This window comes from Micromys minutus (genome assembly GCF_963924665.1).
Source record: "Micromys minutus genome assembly, chromosome: 21".
NCBI classification, from domain to species: Eukaryota; Metazoa; Chordata; class Mammalia; order Rodentia; family Muridae; genus Micromys; species Micromys minutus.
In genome coordinates this window covers 19720332-19740009 of record NC_137956.1, presented here as the reverse complement: position 1 = coordinate 19740009, position 19678 = coordinate 19720332, and the positions used below count along the sequence as shown (strand labels likewise).

Sequence of the window (19678 nt, the reverse complement as noted above, 5' to 3'; positions counted from 1 at the left end):
TTTTAAATGTCTACTTAAAATGTCATTTTGTTAATGTCTAAAATGCATGTTTTTTACCTCATAGATATGGCATGAATTGCCTTATTCAATTTGAAGATTTTGCCAATCTGAATGCATTTCGTCTCCTGAACAAGTATCGAAACAAGTATTGCACATTTAACGATGATATTCAAGGTAATCACGTTGCACTCTGTATGGATCAAGAATAACATGAGACTCTGCAGTCAGACAAGAGAGAAATGCAATGACCCGTGGAAGCAAAGGCAGGAAGGGGCACAGGGAAGATGTCTACAACAATCATGTCACAGAGTGATTTAGACATGCAAGACACACAGGGCAAGTCACACAGGAGCTTGTCATGCAGCTCAAGGCTGTTTGAGGACCCTGTCTACACCCTCCATACACATCAGAGAAGGAGAAGGAAAGTTAAAGGCTGAATGTCCACCCCAGGTGACTATAATAAAAAGACAGCAAGAATAAACTGAAGGACTGAGGTTGCAGGTGATTAAAGCATTATCACAGTGATCCGAAAGGGCAAGTTTGGGGGGAAGCATCAGAGAGGAGGGAAGCACTGTGCTGAGGGGGTGCACGACAGGGCTGTGAGTCAGGGCTGCAACAGACTGGACAGTATTTCCTCTTTCAAAGCAGAAACTTACACATTCCCACAACTTTGGGGTGCCAGTAACTTCCAAAACTAATTTTCTGTTTTAAAGGTATTATAATCTCTGGAAAGCTGTTGTATAGAGAGTGAGAAAATTTATGCTTTAAATATCTATATTAAGCAAATAATTTCTCCCATTAGATAGAAATTCTGTTAGTAATAAAATAATGAATTAAAGCTGAAATAAATAACATTTTATTATTTTTTTAGAGTTTTATAGAACTATTTACCTATGCATACATATGTATATAAAAAGCACATATATAGAAACTTAAAATAAATATATGAAAAATATTTGAAATCAGTTCAGTATTTTAATTCAAATCCAGTAGATATTAGGTTTCTGTTAAAAACCAGGACTTATGTCGGATGAGTTTAGTCATCATTCTGGTTCCCTTTCACATTTGAAAAAGCACCATGACTATACATGAGCTCCTAGAAACCTGATAAAGTCTCCAGCCATTACGATATAATAAAGGAGGAAGTCCACGGGAACAGGCTGCTTGTTGTTTAAGGGCATAAATGCATGTCATATACTTCTTAGCCAGTCTCTAAGCCTCGCTCTAGTGAGTGCTGTATCTGGTTTTGAGTCGGCGTCTCACAGGGTCCTGTTGGCTGCGATCACACCAGGCTGGCAAATGAATAGTCTGCTGCGTTCTGGTTGATAGTTCAGGCACATGCTTTGGCCGTGGACCTTTGTGTAAGCTGCTGTGGTTTTCTGTGCAAGCTCTGATTTTCCACCCCACTCTGTCGTCCCTCCTTCAACATCAGGCCATACACGAAAGCCTTAGGAACCTATTTCATTAGGTCATATTTAACCATAGATAAAGGGCAAACAGGGAGGGAGTTACTTAGGTCCAGCAACCTGGCTTCTGTCTCCCTGCTGTGAATGTTTTCCGGTTGCCTTAATGTCTGCAGCACATGGCACAGTCGCCCGTGCTGGCCTGAACGCCGCGCTGTTGCCCCGGCACGGCATTGGTTGTTCACCCTTCCCTCTGACGGCCACATGGCAGAACTTCAGGCCTTTTCTTCTTGCTTTAGTCTGTTTTCTTAGGTCATATTCCATATCGTGACAGCTTTCAGCTTTATTTCTGCATTTGAGATTTCTTTGAACTCCAGGGCACCATGTTCATCTGTTTATTAACAGTTCTTCTTAGATATCTCTACATTACCTCATCCTAAAACCATTCCAAAGCAAACCCATTTCCCCTCCGCCCGACCTTCTCCCTGTGCTCTCAGCGAACTTCAGCCAAGTACTTCTCACCACTAAGTAATCCTGATGTCAGATAAAAATCGGTGTCTTCCATTGGGTTAGTTATGTGTTGCTGGTGTCTTCTCAGGAACCTGTCCATGTGCACTCTTCATGGTGCATAGTTCCTGGATGGCCGCTAACAGACAGCTACAGATTTCCTGAAATTGAGTATTCAGGGGATTTCAAAACAAAATCCAGAGTTTTCAGGTATTAAGTGTACATCTGAGCTATAGAAAAAAGTCTGGTTTTAATACATAGCAGCCCTGACTCTCGGGCACCCTGTTTGATGATAGTGTGGCTTTAATGCACACAGTGCAGGCTAATATCACAAGTCACTTATCAGTTCATTTTGAGGTGGTTTCTACAGCGGCCTCCAGTGGCCTATAGAATAAGCCTATTCCTGTCGAGGGCCAGGGATGCATCTAAGTGGCGAACACTTGTCTAGTACATACAATGCCCAGAGTTTATTCCCAGCACTTCAAAAATAGCGTAACAACAGACCTACAGTATTTTTTACCTTTGCGTTTTTGTGGCTATGACAGAAATAGGTATAAGAATGTTAAGACCAGTATTATAAGATTGAGAATCATTATTCAGAATGAATAAGAACCAAACTTAAGTTTAAGAAGGCTAAATCACCAAACCAGGCATTTGAGTGATACTTTTTATTAGTGTTACAGTAAATATTTAAATGGATGGCTTATTTCTTTATCGGCCCCAGTGGTCTCACTCCGAGGACGCCGGTTTAGTATAGAACTGAACACTCGGTCCACAAGCTGCCCTCTCCTGGGGATTCCTTTCCCCGGTGGTTCACTCCATCACTCTGTGTGTTTCTTTACCCCACTGCCCAACACAAACATTACTCCAAAACCCAATTGGTTTTCATGGTAGGTTTATATATTAAATTCGCAATCCACAAACCCTCTACACAATATGGCTATATCCGATGGACAAAGATACAAACTGCTCTTCTATATGAGATAAAAGATCTATAGAATCCCTTAAAATATTTATATCTACCTAATACCAGTTACAGCCACCATGATCTAGGTCTGCTTTGTCCAGCTCCATCTTGATTTCTCCCTTCTCTCTGCCCCCTCTTCCATTTTCCTATCTTTTCTCCATCTACCTCTCCACTGTCCAATCATGTATCACCCTAACATCAGTCCACATATCGTGACCATTAATAGACATTAATAGACCATTAGTAAGGTTAAGACTGAGTACATCAGAAGTGAAGCCTACAGATCAAGCTGAGGTCCAGAGAAGCGTGTGAGGTGTGCTGAAGATGCTGGAGGCAGTGAAGTTGCTGGGTTTCCACCCTGGCTGCCTGTACACATAGTGCTTACCTATTCCTCACAGGAATTTCAAAATACTACCCTCAGAAGGGAAAATACAGGTTTGGGGAAAATTCATCAAGTCAAACCTATGGGAAGTCCCCACATTTTGACTAGAAATGAGTAAACCCCTCTGAGCATCTCTCCACTTCACAATCATGTACCCGGGTCAGGGTTTCTCCACATGTTTGTCTTCTCTTTTGAACCCCATGTTTTTCCCATTATGCCCATAGATGTTGTCAGTGAAAACAATTAGGTAACCATTTCAGCTCTGCAGTGTATATAAGTTCTTGTATCCTCTCCTTGAAGGGACTTTGTCTTTTAAAACAGATGTATTTAGTGGTATTATTTATGAAAAGCATTTGATTAAAGAATAGCGTAGCTAACTATGCCAGTAATGTACTCTTAAGTGACAATGGGCTTGCTTTAGTGTCATTTTACATGTTGGACCATCTCCTCGGGGTTTCCTGTCTTTTAGCCTCTGCAGAGGTTCTGTCTGCTCTGTCCGCTGGCAAACGCTTTCTCATGGTATTCTTTGTGTTAAAAAGAAGCTTGCACATGCGTGCTCCTCTCTAAAAAAATAAAATCACTTAATCTTTTCAGTACAGCACTTCTCTGCCTCCCACTGTGCCTGATGTGTCTCCATATCTCTGCTTGTTTGTTTCTAAATCTGTTTTTCTGCTGCTTTAGTGCAGTTTGTAGGGGAAGGACTACTAGTTGTGTGCCCATTGTTCCACTTTCCACAGGGAGCCATCCCTGCCTATGTGTCTTGCACATGCTTTGGCTGGTCTATCTTCACACCCGAGGCTGTGGGCATCTTGAATGCTCTGCACTGCTGTGAGCTCAGCCTGTGTAAATCCACCCACTTCCCCAACACTTCTTGTGGCATCTGATCTTTTACTAGCACCTGAGGATTTATTTCATAAAAAATTGATCTCATTAGTTATGTAAAATAATTTTTAGTTCTAATTTAACAATTACTAGATTTAAGAAATTATATACCAGAGTATCAGTAGAGGTCTGATATTATTGTTGTTGTTTTAAGATAGGCTGGCCTTGAACTTTTGATTGTCCAGCCATAAGCTGGGATTATCATGCCCACAGTCGAGGTCATTCTTTTGCAAAAGATTAGACAGATTTATAACCACAGGAGAAGCACAGCAAAATGCTTAACTTCTGTAGACAGTAAAGACACATTATGTGCAAATTCATACTAGGATTGAGTAGCCCCTTGTCCACCATATTTGGTAGCAGAAGCATTTTAAATTTTATATCTTTTTATGATTTATAATATGTATTTATATATTTATACATATGTATTTTACCTATCTATATATCTATATATTTATTATACACACACATACACTCTCACACACAAAATGTGATCTATATGTAGGTCACAAATGATGTCACACAGCATGTCAGAACTTGCATTCTAGCTGCAACTCATAAGATCAGGTGCAGGATGTCTGATGTCACATTAGGGCCCAGGAAACCTCTCGGAACTTAGAGGTTGGAGGGATGGCTCCACAGTAATAGCATTTATTATTCTCATGTAGGACCAGAGTTCAAATCCCAGCATCCAGCATCCTTGCAACACCATCTTTCAGCTTCTGTAGGCACCTGCACTTAAACACACACACGTTCAGATGCATATTCATATAACCTAAAAAGTAGTTTTTACACTTTTGAGACTCTGAAAAAATGAGAATTTTATATTAAAGACATGTAACTTACAGAACTTTCTAAAATCTTGAGATTCCATTTTTTTAGTATTGTTAAAAGTATTGAGTCCTCTTTAACACCAGAAATACAAGGATAGACCTCCCCTCTGTTTGGTTTCTTACGTTTAATAACCAAATTACAATTTAGACAATTAAGTAATTTATTTTGCAAACAATATTACAATTAAGTGATTTATTTCTGATCTTATAACTGGTGCAATAAAGAGAAGGCCAGACTTTCCATTATGTCACTAGGAAATGCTATAGAATATATAATGACTAGATATCCAAGACAGCAAGAAGAGACTCACTGAGCCGAATTTATGATTACCATAATTTTAGTAGAATGAGCTAGCATTGCCACATAGCAATAGCACATTGTAATTAGACAATAGAACAACCTCTGTCTGCCTTCAAGTATCCAGTTCCATGAAAAAGAAAAAGAATATCAAAGTATAGTGATGCTGGTAATGTTTCAAGATTGACTCTCCAGCTGTTTGGGACAATCAGTAAATATCTAAGAGTTGGGAGTGAGCTTACAGTTCCATCTTATGTTTGGACCCATTTCCATCAGAAGAAGCCAGGACAGAGCTAGCCTGAGATGCTGCGTGTGAGTAAGTACTTACCGCAGCTGCATGCCTGCCTCCTCAGTTCCCTCTGTGACAGTTCTCAGGACTGCAGCTGGGTGCATGAGACAGACATCATGGCATGTTTCTTAGATAAACCAGCCATATTTTGTACAGAATTTTTGTGTGGTTTTGGGGGATTTAACTCAGGCCTTATGTGTACTAGACAAACATTCAACGCTAAGTCACATCGTCAGCTCTTTAGGCTTTTCTTTTTAAACTATGGACAAAGCTGTGGGTTTGTGTAAATGTACAACTCACCACAGTTCATTAGCATTGCAGTGTCTCACGCACACTTACTCATGTTTGTGTTTTACCCGAGTAAAAGTGTTCAGAGGTTGGCCAGACTTTGCTGCTCACCTGGGTGGTACTGAAATGGTAGAGTGTTATTTTGGAGGTAAAATGTCTATAAAGGTGGAAGGCATTGCAAGGAACTGCAGTTATATTTCAGGAATCAACATTGAAGAGACTGAGGGGTGTAATCATGTTCAGAGCAAGAGCATCACTGTGTGACCTACAAACACGCTGGAGTCATGTGATTAGAACGGGTGCCACTCCTGTCCCTGTGGTGTGATAGTTGCCTTACCTATTTATTGACTTGCATTCAGTTAGCAACTAGGGGTCTGATAGGAATTATAGGTAGAAAAACAGTTAAAGAATACAGTAAAAACTACATTTCAATTGCTATTAATGGCTAATTGTTCAAATTTAAACATTAAGTTCCAAATATGTCTGAAACAAGCATTTACTGTGTGCCTCCTTCATGTGGATGTCAGAATATTTAGGTAGAAAAACTCTACGGCATGAATTTCTCTTCTGTGTCATACAATAGAATCATTTTACATATGAGTAAAACAGATGTACACAGTTAGTTCTCTAAATTCTATGTAGCAAGCAGATGAACTGAAATCCATACCACATGCAAACTCCATTCAGGTGTGGAGACATATGCCTGCCATCCTAGCACTTAGGAGGCTGAGGATTGCAAGTTTGAGAGTTCTGCTAGGAGTACATGAGATGCTGCCTTAAAAATTTTGACTAAAATGAAAACCAAGCAGAACCCGAACGCATGCTGTTACCCACTCAAAATGAGCCCAGGGTCTCCTTTTTGAAGAGTTTTCAAGGATTTAAGCCACTGTTGTAAAATACTGGTGTCTCTTGCCATATGCTAGCACGGGGACAGTTAAATGCAGGTTCTTCTTCCGTCCCTGTCACTCTCTCATGTAATGATATAAAGATGTGAATAAAGGATTAGAATGTGGCAGGACCCAACTGAGGCTATGTATCGCTTGTTTCAGGAACAGCATCTGTCGCGGTTGCGGGTCTTCTTGCTGCTCTTCGGATAACCAAGAACAAGCTCTCTGACCAGACGGTGCTGTTCCAGGGAGCTGGCGAGGTATCTGCCCTGGGCACTGTTTACTGTGTCTCCACTAACCCTGCAGCTAGCTTTAGCCCCGTACTTAGACCGGGTGGCAAGTGCGCTCTCAGAGTTACAGTGCAGCTTTGGACAGAAGATTCTCTAAGTTTGAAGGCATCTTCCATCATTGTAGAAGACTTTGGAAATGTAAAACCATTTCCACAGTTTGAAATTCAAGAGATTATCAAATGCTAACCTTGACTTTATTATTCACACTTAATTAAGGCTTGGTGCAGAATGAAGTTTCCAGTGTGTGTTGATATGACAATGTCAGTGTATTTAAGTTAATAGACCTGTCCCCCACTGTCACAGTCCAAAGTTCATAGCCACACACACAGTTCAACCTGTACATATATAACTGTACATGTTTTTAAGAAAAGTAATTTTGAATTAAAGATAAATATTCAATATTATAACCAAGACATTTGGAATCTTTGTAAGAAAATTGCATAAGCCTAAATTACATAGTTTCTTGAAATCGTTGTTAATATTCATTTAAAAGAAGAAAGCTAATTCACTTCCCAAACAGAATAAAATGTTAATTTTTTGTGAGAAATCTTTCAAATTTCTCTAGAGTTACAGAATTCAAAAATGAGAAAATAGTATGGCTAGACAGTCATTTTGAGAAAAAAAATTAAACTTAATATCCTTATAAACAAAACAAGATGTTCTGTGGGTAGAAATGTGTATACTGTGTTTTCATTTAAATGTAAGATCTAGGACTACAGTGGGTATGTTAAGGCATGTAGAATGAAACCACATACTCACTTTCACACAGATTACAACCTACACAACAGCCCTGATACGTAAGGGCCTGGTTTCCTAGATTGTCGCTTGCTACCTTTATTCTGGTAAGGCCCTCTATTTCCAGAAGTTTCTGGTGACTGACACAGGTCAGTTCTCGATTCTCAGCAGGAAGAGCAATATTCCTGCTTGGCTGACTCATGGGCCTTGATTTGTTCCAGAAACTGTGAGGGCTGTGGCAGGTCACAGATTACTGCAGGCTTCATCAAATTCCAAATAAGATGGTTTAACACTGGGAGAAATTCTGCAATACTTTGCTTAAATGAAGAGAGTAAATAAATACTGGGCAGCATATAATTTCCTTTCAGTTTATGCTGTTATCTAATAGGTCAAGATCCCATCCTGGAGAGAGGCTTCTTTAGTCCTGACAGTGAGCCAGGCTGACTGGTTATTGTGGTAAAGGTCGTGCTTTCTTGTTGTGCGGGTTTGACTGTATTGGTTGGATCAGATATGCTGACATTTGGGGTGTCACTGGCGTATCTGTGCTGACTAGCAAACTGTCATAGTGGTTGTGTTGTAATTAAAAGGAGTTAATGGTGACCATTTTGCACAGATGTGACAAGAATGCTTAGCTCCTTGTGTGAGTCAGTGGACAGAGGTGCTTTGCAGCTCCTTACTAATGGACAAAATGGGGCGATGAGTAACCCTTGAGAAGATGTGTGGGGCAAATTTTAAAGTCTTTATTTTCATACCTTCTTTCCAGGCTGCCTTGGGGATTGCTCACCTGATTGTTATGGCCATGGAGAAGGAAGGGTTATCAAAGGAGAAAGCCAGAAAAAAGATATGGTTGGTTGACTCAAAAGGATTAATAGTTAAGGTAAGAAAAGAGTCACTGTGTATGCCTGTCCTAATGACCGTTCCACACACTGCCCCTTGCTCTCACTTCCCCTTTAAGATGCTGTGTTAAACGATTAGCATTTATGGGGTGGAGAGATCAGTTAGTAATGTGCTGACTGTACCAGGACAAGCATCTGTGTTCAGGCCCCCAAACCTAAATTTCAAAAAGCCAAGCACAGCGGTTCAAGCTTGCAATCCCAGTGCTAAGGAGCCTAAGACAGGTAGATCCCTGGAGGCCTGGGCCAGCAATATAACCTGCTGTGTCTAGGTCAGAGAACCTGTGTGAGACAAGGAAATGGTAGAGGGTGGGTAAGGAGCTCTTCCTGAAGTTGTCCTTTGACCTCCACGTAAACCCTTACATTATACATGCACCTGCTTACCTGCACATGTACATACACATGTACACACACACACACACACACACACACACACACACACACACACACGCATGCAAGCAGATTTATTAATAATGCTCCTGAATAAAGAATAAAACTCTCAGAGATGCCTTTTGTTTATGAGGAGATCCTCACAGCTCTGTCTACTAGAACTGGTTCAGTTTTTCATGGAGGAAGTTAGATGCAGACACTGACACAGTACATTCTGGGAAGAGCTGCCTGTTACTCAGTGAGTTAGGAAGGAGAGAGAGGGCTGCCCATTTACCTACTACAATCCCTTCAGGAAGGCTTGGAAGGGGTTTTCAAAGGAAAGAGTTTCATCTGTGGGCTGTTGGAATGAGCCCCAGTTTCCCCTTTATGGTGACAGAAAGGCCTCTGTGTGGTTCTTGTGAAGACTTAGTAGGGACAGTTAAGCACCTGGCAGCTGTATTGCTGTTGCCGCCTGGTGTGTCACTCTTGTTGAAACTGCTATAAAGTGCATCTAAGCCGTCCTGTGAGATTGACCAGAGATAGCTGTGTCTTCTGCAGCACAGCATGGAAACGATCTGAGTGAGTCTCGGGTGTAGCAGGGCTTCTGTACTGCCGAGCCAGGAGTTTCCGTTCTAGGAAGTCTGTCGGGAATCAGTGTGTATGCATTGTTTTAGCTGTAGGATGTTATTGTGATGTTTAATCATAGATTAATTTTAATGGTAATCTTTATACTTCCAAAATTTAATTGTCAAATAGATTGTGGACTATCCACAAGTGCAATGAAATGTTTAAAATTGTTTTCAAAGAGCATTAAATAACATAATAAATGATTCAGCCTGTCAGATGAAAAGAAACTGCATATTAGTCCATGATTTAAATGTGTGATGTCTGGAAGACCCAGAAGACAAATCTCAGCTGCATTAGACTTCACAGTGTGTTATTGCAGTTGTTACTTTATGATCTGGCCTTTGAGCCCAGGGCTCCATGAATCCTAGGCACGTGCTGTACTACTGAGCTATGCCCCTTGCTCCAGAAACCTACTTTGTTCGTGGGGCCTTTTTATACATTCCAAATTCTTAACAATTGTAATTCTTAAAAGCCAGAAAAATGTTTAAAATTTGCCTAACTGATAAATTTTGTCTTAAAGGAAGAGAAAGTATATGTATAGCTGTCAATTAAAAGGTGTTGAGCGTAGCTTACTTTTTTGAGTTAGGGTCTCACTCTGTAGCCCTGGATGGCCTGAACCTCATTATGTAGACCAGGCTGTCTTCCAACTCCAGAGACCTTCCTGCCCCTGCCTTCTGAGTGCTGGGATTAAAGGTGTGCACACCATGCCTGGCAACCAGCAAGTTTATTTTTCTAGGACCTGTTGCTTTTCAGAATCAAAATGCTTATAAACAATTATATACCATAGTCATATGACAGAAATTGCCGTTGGGAAATAATGTCCACTGAATAAAAGTTTCGATGAATCAGTTGTTCTAGATTCTAATAAGTACATACTAGGGCAGTTGACTTCAGGATGCTCACAGCATAAGGGGAAACATCAAGTTACCAGTTACAGAACAATAGGAAAGCGCTGTTACAGAAGTGTTCTGATGCATGAGGGGGCCATGGAGGGAAGGAAGAGGGAGGTATTCCCAGAGCACAGGTCTTTGTTGACAAGGCAGAGTTTGGAATTACTATGGAGTCCCCAGAGACCTGCAATTCCCTGTGCATGAAACTGAAAGGGTGGTATCATGACAGGCCATGGAGTGTCCTGACAGAGCTAAGGGTCGTGTGGTGACAGGTCATGGAGTGTCCTGACAGAAGCTAAGGGTTGTGCGTCCCCTCTGGGTCTTCCTAGTCACACACATAGCCAGTTCACACCTGATAGTAGTTCACTGAGTGAATGAATGAGCGGCTTTCTAGTGAAGATGGCATGTGTCTTACTCTGCCATAAGAGACTGAGAGTGGAAAGGAAACACGTAGCCGGAGAGTTCTGAAAAGGAGTGAGCAGAGACTCTTGCCTTTTCCGTCTGACGGCCCTGTGGAGGATGGTGTGAGAGGAGGTACAGTGAGAAAAAGAAACGAGGTTCAGAGCTGTTGCAATAATCCACAAAAAGGACCAGAGGCTTGATTCATGGATGTCTACCAGGAAGGGCTGGGTACTGAGAACTTAGGAAGTGGGAAGGAGGCGCAGGGGTAGGGAACGGAGTCACGCTGCGCTCCCGAGATGTCTAGGTATGAAGAGAACAAAGAAAAGCTGGTTTGAGGGGCACAGTGAGATGAGTTGACACAGAGCAAGCTCAGGATACCTGTGGAGACTCCAGTGGGAATATCTTGTCAGGCTTTGGAGATCCAGGACTGACCTTTAGGATAAGATCAGAGCTGGAAATAGGAATGTAGGGACCATTGTTAGATGCCACAAAGAGCAACTACATAAATCATGTTGTCTCAGAAAAGTATGATATTCAGCGGCCCACATAGTGGGAGCTCATGAGTGACATTTTGATGTGAAATCCACACAAGCCTGCGTAGCTATCAGCATAACTTTGTCATAGGCAGACTGAGCTGAACCTCTGGGTTCCATGAATTGCAGCACTAAGAGTGACTGCAGTTGTTCTTTAGATCCAGTCGGCAACCCAGCAAGTGTACGCCATGTCCTTCACCCCCAACGTTTAATATGTGTGTGTGTGTGTGTGTGTGTGTGTGTGTGTGTGTGTGTGTATGTAGAGAGAGAGAGAGAACTTGTTGTATACATATAGCTAACCTGTACACTATTTAATATAAAACAGATATTCTAAGTTCCAATTAATCAGTGATTCATGCCATTAAACAGTTAAAAATCTTGTATTGATTTTTTTCTGGGAAACTAATACATTTTAGACATGTTAGAAAGTTAGCATAGTCTTGCTTTCCAATTCTTTTGCATGCTGGTTTTCATTTTAAGTTAGTCCTTACGTATCTCCTGAGAGCCAGTAATAAATAGTTTTATTAGCTTATAATGGGCCTGTTCACAATATATTAAAAGAATCATAAAATTTAAAGTAGAATGTTTTTAAAACTCCTTCCTATCATTTTCCTATAGCCATATGCACAAAAGGAGTTTGTTATAGAATGTAAGTAATATATAATATGATATAATATAATATAATATAACATAATATAATATAATATAATATAACTCATCAGTACTAGTATAGTTGGGATCAATTATTAAGTTACTGATGATCTTCAAATATCCTACTTTAGTATTTTATAGCAAGAACTAACTGTTATCAGTTTAATCACCTAAATTAGTAAATTTGGTGTAAGTAATCCAGTACTTACTAAACATTCATGTCTATAAAAATCTTCCCAGATGACAAGAAAGAATGATGTGAGGGACAGGCCTGTCAGCTGAGCAGTCTCACACAGTGTCGCCTGCCTAGTGTTTCCGGAGAGGACTGGTGGCCACAGCACAGACTGAGCCACACTCAGCCCATTGCTTAAGTGACTCTTGCTAATGAGCCAGCCCAGAGTGTAGACGGAGCACTAAAGCAGAGAGTATGCGTCAGGCCGGCCTCAGGGTGATGTAACTTCAGCTTTATTCTCTTCTGTTCCGAGGAACTGACTTCACTGTGTTTTTCCGTGTTACAGTTAAATACTTAGCTCCTGTACAGAGAGAGAGGACAAAGGCGTGCTATGTGCTATCATGATAGTTGGGATAGTTGCTTTTTGGAAAAAAAAAAAATGTAGGGCTGGGAACTACAAGCTGTGTAAGGTTCTCTCTTCCCTGTCCTGTCAGTCTGAGAGTGCCACTGCTCCACCTCAGCAGTGGTGACACTTCACACATGCTCTGAGGGACGCTAGCTCAGAAACAAGTTTCCAGTTCGCTCACTTTCTTCCTTTCCAGTTCAAACAAGAGGTGACCCGTGCATTTGTAGGTATTTATAAGAATAATACTCTTTGATTATGTACATGTGATTTTTTTAACAGAAAATAGTGAGTATTGATATTTAACATGCAGAATTATTGTTGGTGGAGTTTACATCCTACAATCTTATAGCTTAGGTGTGTTTCAGTCTCTTTGCATCTTCTTGTAATAAGAGTCAGCACAAAACGAGGTGGGGGGGATTAAAGAGGCAACTTAACAAAGAAATTTTTAGCCATTACCAATATTTTTGGCCCAAGGACAGAAGGAAGAAAGGAAGTGGGGGGAGGGAGGGAGAAAAGGAAGGAGATAGGCTACCAAATCTGGGTTTTCTGGATAAACAGATGTCTGCAAACACTCTTCTAAAAAAAGGCAAAGGGGGAAATGGGGTTGTGGCGAGAGAGTGAGTAGGGCATGAGTCCATGTGTGTGTATGTGTGCACATGTGTGTTTGTGTATGTGAGTGTGCATGTGTACACACATAATTCTTTTTTGGGGAGTGCCATCTTTATCAATCAACTGTCTTATTTCTACTATGTCTGTGTGTTCTTGGTCCAACTTTGAACCTGACTCCATTATCTGCCTATAGCAAGGGGAAAAGGAAAAAAGGTGTTTTATATACACAGGTGTAGGCTGGTATAGGTGTATGTCCTGAGTGGGGGAAGGAGGGAAACTTCAGGAAACTTAGAAAAGTTACAGGCAACCCCTACAGTGGAGAGGGCTGTCCCATCTTGGTTGTCTTCAAACTCCACCATCAAACCAGCTGGGAAAGTTGCATGGACAGCTTGGCACGTTATTTTTGTCTCTTGGTTCTGTGTGTGTCCAGCAGAGCCCGTCAGCAATGCTGGTGTTGCTGTTCCATGACTCCTGGCCACCTTTCAGTATTCAGTCAGCATTTGTAAGTCACACCAGGGCAAGGATCCGTGAGGACCGGGCTGCGGGAGATTGATGCCTCTCACTAGTTAGAGTACCTTCTGCCAAGTTCTCCTTCATGGCCAGACCTGCCAGTGGTTTCTGTGATTAATAAAGTAAGATGTCTGCAATAAAACACACATCTTTTCCATTTGTGACATTTAAGAGTACACACTGGAGCAGTTAGAGACGTTCAGTACAGTGTGATGACTCCTTATGATTTGCTTCGCATTCTAGGGAAATTAGAGGTTCTAAGTACATTGTTTTCATTAATTTTGGGTTGTTTTCACGACAGTATTACCAGAGATCTGTGATTACAAACGTATGTGTTCATTTCTTCCTGTTTGAATGCACCATTTTATAGTTTTTCTAAAATTTATGTCTTGAAGAAGCATATCTGAGGGTTATGAAGAATCATTTAGAAAACTGATTCTCAAAACCGGCTCGTCTTTCCTCATCAGCTGGGAGGGAACCCAGAGGCAGGGTAGAAAGAGGGGAAATCTCGGGGACAGACAGGGGAAGAGCCTCTATCAGGCTTCCGCTTGAAGCCTCCCCCAGTGAAGAAACAAAAATGCTAGCCCAGTGGTGATCTGCCTACAGCCTTCCTGATTGTGAGCTGTGGTTTCCTACGAACCTCACAAGAAAGCCTACTTACGGGAACAAGACACATACGGAACTTGTTCAGTCCAAGCGCTTCCTGATTTTACTGTATCAGGTTATCACTTGCCCAAGGTAACCCTGGAGCCACTCTAGAACCTCACTCACCAAAGGGGAGAGATGTGAAAAGCTTGAGGGCCACCAGAAGGGGACATATGCTTAATTTTAACACAACTGTGACTCCTTTTGGGGAAGCCCACAGCATGCTCTCGGCTGTGTCTTTCTTTCCAAGCCCCTCTTTTCCTCCCAGCACTCAGGTTTAAGCTTATAAAATATCTTTAATAACATTTCCAAGTATGGGCCAGTATGATGGCTCAGCAGGTCACACCACTTGCAGTGCAAGTTTGGAACCCCAGTTCAATTCCCAGAGTCTATTTACATACACTGGAAGGGGAAACCAACTCTCACAAATTGTTCTTTGGCCTCCACACATGTACTGAAGGTAGCAGACATATTACCCCAACACATAATAATAATAATAATAATAATAATAATAATAATAATAATAATAATAATAGTTATTATTATTCTAAATTTCCAATTTTGCTCCAAATTGACTAGTTCTGAAATTCCTTTCTATATCGATTTGGTGAATCCTAGTTGATCCAAGTTGAAGAATCCCTAAAAGATAAAAAGACCTGATTAGGCTGCCAAGAGCAACAATCTGGTGCTGTGTCTCTGTTCCCTTAATACTTTAAAGGACACAGGAGGCCTCACTCATGGATTGAGTTAGAATTGAATTAGTCCCGGAAGCCAAGCTGAGGAGTCTATTTTTCCTTAGGTTATTGGTGTTCTCTCAGTTTTGGAAAAAGCCCAAATATAGTCCATCTGTTTGGCCATCAGTGATCCAGCCAGCTCATAGGTGGAGAAAGCAAGATGCGGGAGAGAGTCAAAGGGCTCGCAGTCCGGCAGTGGGTAGAGGGGCCGGTGACCCACAGCCCCGTCCTACCACTACTGAGCTGAAAGCTCTTCTCTATCTTTCTCCTTTTCCCAAATCTTGTGAAAACTTTAAAAGTAACAGGAACTTACCATTTATCAAAATGTATCTTGTTCTTTAGTAATGTCCCTAGACAACAAATTGTCACCAGCTGTTAACACATTGGCTGCTGTTTATAGAGATGAGAACAACATTACAGATTACAACTAGATGTTTCTTTTGCCACCTTACACACCTAGGATATTGTGCTGCATTAAGATGTGCAGTACATTAGATTATGCCATTTCAGATCATTCATTATGCTAAGTTTTATTTTTCAGATTTATGGTTCATATTTAGTATAACCCAACTCATTTACATGTTATTTTTAGCAATAACAAAATTGATACTAGTTCGAATATGGTTATCTATGCTACTGTCAAAAGTCACCTCTAAGAATTTATATCAGTTTTGTTTTCACATATGCATGGTTACTCTTTTGTTGTGATCAAGAGAAAAGGAATCAATTTCTATTTTTATCTAGTTCATCGGCAGCTTATCTAAAACTATATACCCGAAGCAGTTAGAATGCCCTTGCTGAGGTACCACTGCCTGTCAGTAGTTGAACCTCCCCCGGGTACCTCAAGAGAACACTGACCAAGATCGTCTGCAGCCTTCAATGCTGGCTGCCTGTCCTTTTGACTGAGGACAGTTTTAAATCTCAAGGTGGAAGATGAACAAAGACATCTGAGTGATCAGAGTTGGAGCTCCATGTTTGCAAGGAATAAACATTGGCCCAGGAGAACAGATTAAAATCAAAAGGTTTCTGGCTGAGAAAGAAAAAGATGTTACAACTAAACATCTGTTTTTATGTACAAAAATTATTTAAGGTCATGATACAATATTGAAGAAAAATTACAATAAGGAATTTGAGAATAAAGACTTATATAAAATGTATATAACATGATAGAATTTACATTATTGACAATTTTAAAAAAAGACACAATTCAATTGTTCACACCAGGGTATTGCTATGTAGTTCATGCTGGCCACCAACGTCTCCCTTACTCTCCTGCATGCTGGGACGGAAGACATGCTCCATCTTTCTCACCAGACACTTTCTTGGTTGTAAATGTTCTATTACTGGCTCTCCTGAAAGATAAGCACTTGTCAGGACAAAGTCTCCTTAAATTTTTTTTATATATCCGAATGAAAAAAAAATTTTTTTAAATGAAACTGTGTGCCAGGAGATCTCCAGGTGTGGTAGCAGAGAGGCAAGGAGATCATCTGAGAGTGTAGACAGTGTAGACAGATGTAGACAGTGTAGTCAGATGTAGACGGTGTAGACAGATGTAGACAGACAGATGCAGACAGATGCAGACAGACAGATGTAGACAGATGTAGACAGATGCGGACAGATGCGGACAGATGCAGACAGATGCGGACAGATGCGGACAGATGCAGACAGATGCAGACAGACAGATGTAGACAGATGCAGAGAGACAGATGTAGACAGATGCAGAGAGACAGATGTAGACAGATGCAGACAGATGTAGACAGACAGATATAGACAGATGTGGACAGATGCGGACAGATGCAGACAGGCAGATGCAGACAGGTAGATGCAGACAGGCAGATGTAGACAGATGCAGACAGACAGATGTAGACAGATGTAGACAGACAGATGCAGACAGATGCAGACAGGCAGATGCAGACAGATGTAGACAGATGCAGACAGACAGATGTAGACAGATGCAGACAGACAGATGTAGACAGATGGAGACAGATGTAGACAGATGCAGACAGATGCAGACAGACAGATGTAGACAGATGCAGACAGGCAGATGCAGACAGATGTAGACAGATGCAGACAGACAGATGCAGACAGATGGAGACAGACAGATGTAGACAGATGGAGACAGACAGATGCAGACAGATGTAAACAGATGTAGACAGATGTAGACAGACAGGGGTCAGGAAGTTTCTTGGGTCTGTGACTCCTTGCTTATCTTATTAAGGACACAATTCAGTAACTGAGCAGTTTCCATCCTTCCATTCTGTCCAGAAGATACTGATGTTACTCCTGGTTGCAAAGAAACTAGTGAGTGCAGCCTTTACATGGAAGATAAAGCCTGCATATATTACTGACTAAATGGAAATGCTATTATTAAAATAAGAAAACATAAACAGTAAAAAAAACCAAGGCAAAACAAAAAACCAAAACAACCCAAGGTCTAGGAGAATGAGTGTTGATAGATAATTAGAATTCTCTACCACCTTGTGGGATAGTTTTCAATATTTGGACATAAAGGAATGCAACATAGGTGTAGGCTACAACATTGAGGTGCAGCATTTCCCAGCATAGGAAGGCCCTGGGATCCACCCTCAGTTCTGTGCTAAATAAGTGAATATGTAATAAATCTGTAAATATATAAATACAACATCTAGATACTTTTCTGAGCATTTTAATATTTCCATTTTACAGTGGAAATATTAAAACTGGCATATGCAGTGGGCAGATGATACATTGTTTAGTTCGCTGAGTGGGAGCCATTTTCTCAGCATCTACAAGGACTATAACACTCGGATGGCTGGAGCTTAGCAATCTAGTTTTCTCTACTCGAGAAGGTGGTGCAGTTAGACAGGTTCCCTCAACTCCCTCAACTGTAGAGACAGCCAGAAAGGCAAATTCCTGAGATGGAGGCTCATGCTGAGCTTTGGAGAAAGTTTTTTTGTGATGCTATGCCTACCTCAGCCAGAATGCTATGAGCACGTTTCCAGAAGAGCCCCGTGATGCCACTTCATTGTCTGCACTTCTCACAGCCTTTCATTTGTAGTGAGGGTGCAGATGTAGCTACTGATGTGTTTAATGCAGACACGAAAGCTGAGGAAAGCAGTGGACATAGCTTGGTCTTTGACCTCAAGCACAGAGGTCAGACCTACTCGGAGTTCTGTAGCATTTGTTTCCTAGGGCCACAGAACATAGGCTGGTTTCTAGCTTCTACAACTGCAACTGAAGGTATGCATTTCTGTGGAAAATAGTAAGCCAAAATTGTATCATGTTTTGTTTAGAATGCTTGCAGCTGAGTTACTGTTCCCAGGAAATATGCCTCCCCAAGCCAGAAATTTATTTGGTATCTCTACTGGAAATTTTACTCTTTAAGACTCAAACTAACCATGAATTTTAGTTCAGAAATTATTCAAAAATGGTTCAGAAATTAAAAATCATAACTACCAAATGATTTCAAATTTTGTTGTTGTTGTGGCTATTTTTCCATGATAAAAATTGCTTTTCTTGGGACTGAAGAGATGGCTCAGCGGTTAAGAACACTGACTGCTCTTCCAGAGGTCCTGAGTTCAATTCATGGTGGCTCACAACCATCTGTCATGTGATCTGATGCCCTCTTCTGGTGTGTCTGAAGACAGCGACAGTGTGCTCATATACATAAATAAATCATTTAAAAAATGAATTGCTTTTCGCTTTCTAATAAGGCAAGATGATATTTGCCATCAACCAGTGAGGGAGCTGAGGAGGAGGAGAGATTGCAAAAGCAGTGATTTTTATTAAACTAAAGAGTAGCCATCCATTCCTAAAGTCATTAGGAGACATTAGGTTAAAAAAAAAATGGCAGCGTACTGAGTCAGTATTAAAACTGCTCTAGAGGTAGAGCCTAGTGCTACGTTCTCAGTACTCACAGCATCTTGATGAAAAACAGCAGTGGTTTCTTTCCTCACCTCTGGCTCAGAGTGGACAGCACTGGTGCTCTGCTGTGTGGCTTTCAGCTTCTTCACCGTAGGTCCACATTTGCCTCATATTGTTCCATGTGTGCCCAGCCGCAGCCCACAAGCAGTGGCAAAGGAACAAGGAACGGGGGGAGGGGGGGGATACGCTCGTTCCTTTTAAGTCTGAGGGTGGCAGCTCTATGTTCCAGTCCAAAACCACAGGCAAGGAAAAGACACACCCCAACTTGATGGTTCTCTGAGTATCTGTCGACGTAACTGACACAGAGTGACGCTCACACGCCCGTGTTCTCCCCTGTAGTGCAGCGTTTGATGTTGCATTTGTTATAAGGCGCACTTTGTGCTCGGATTCTGAGTACATTTAATGCAGCCTGGGATAAGCTATGCTGTTTCAGAGTTAGGCGATAATTACTTTTAACGGGGATGGGTTCATTAGGCTATAACCTCATTGTGAGGTAAAAAGCATTTACATCATCTACTTTTTGTGGGTGGATCTGCAGAGCTACGTAGCAGAGAACACAGGCGCTTCAGGGAG

At 41.2% G+C, this 19678-nt stretch overlaps 1 protein-coding gene across 2 annotated transcripts in view; it reads left to right on the top strand.

Annotated features, from left to right (window-relative positions):
- ME1 (malic enzyme 1) overlaps positions 1-19678 on the top strand; it is a 100861-nt gene that overhangs the window by 65149 nt on the left and 16034 nt on the right. For both annotated transcript variants that reach the window (XM_080934828.1, XM_080934827.1), the window contains 3 exons: positions 65-174; positions 6899-6996; positions 8525-8638. In XM_080934828.1, coding sequence (XP_080790954.1) covers positions 65-174; positions 6899-6996; positions 8525-8638 — 322 coding nt within the window. The remainder of the gene's footprint in view (positions 1-64; positions 175-6898; positions 6997-8524; positions 8639-19678) is intronic.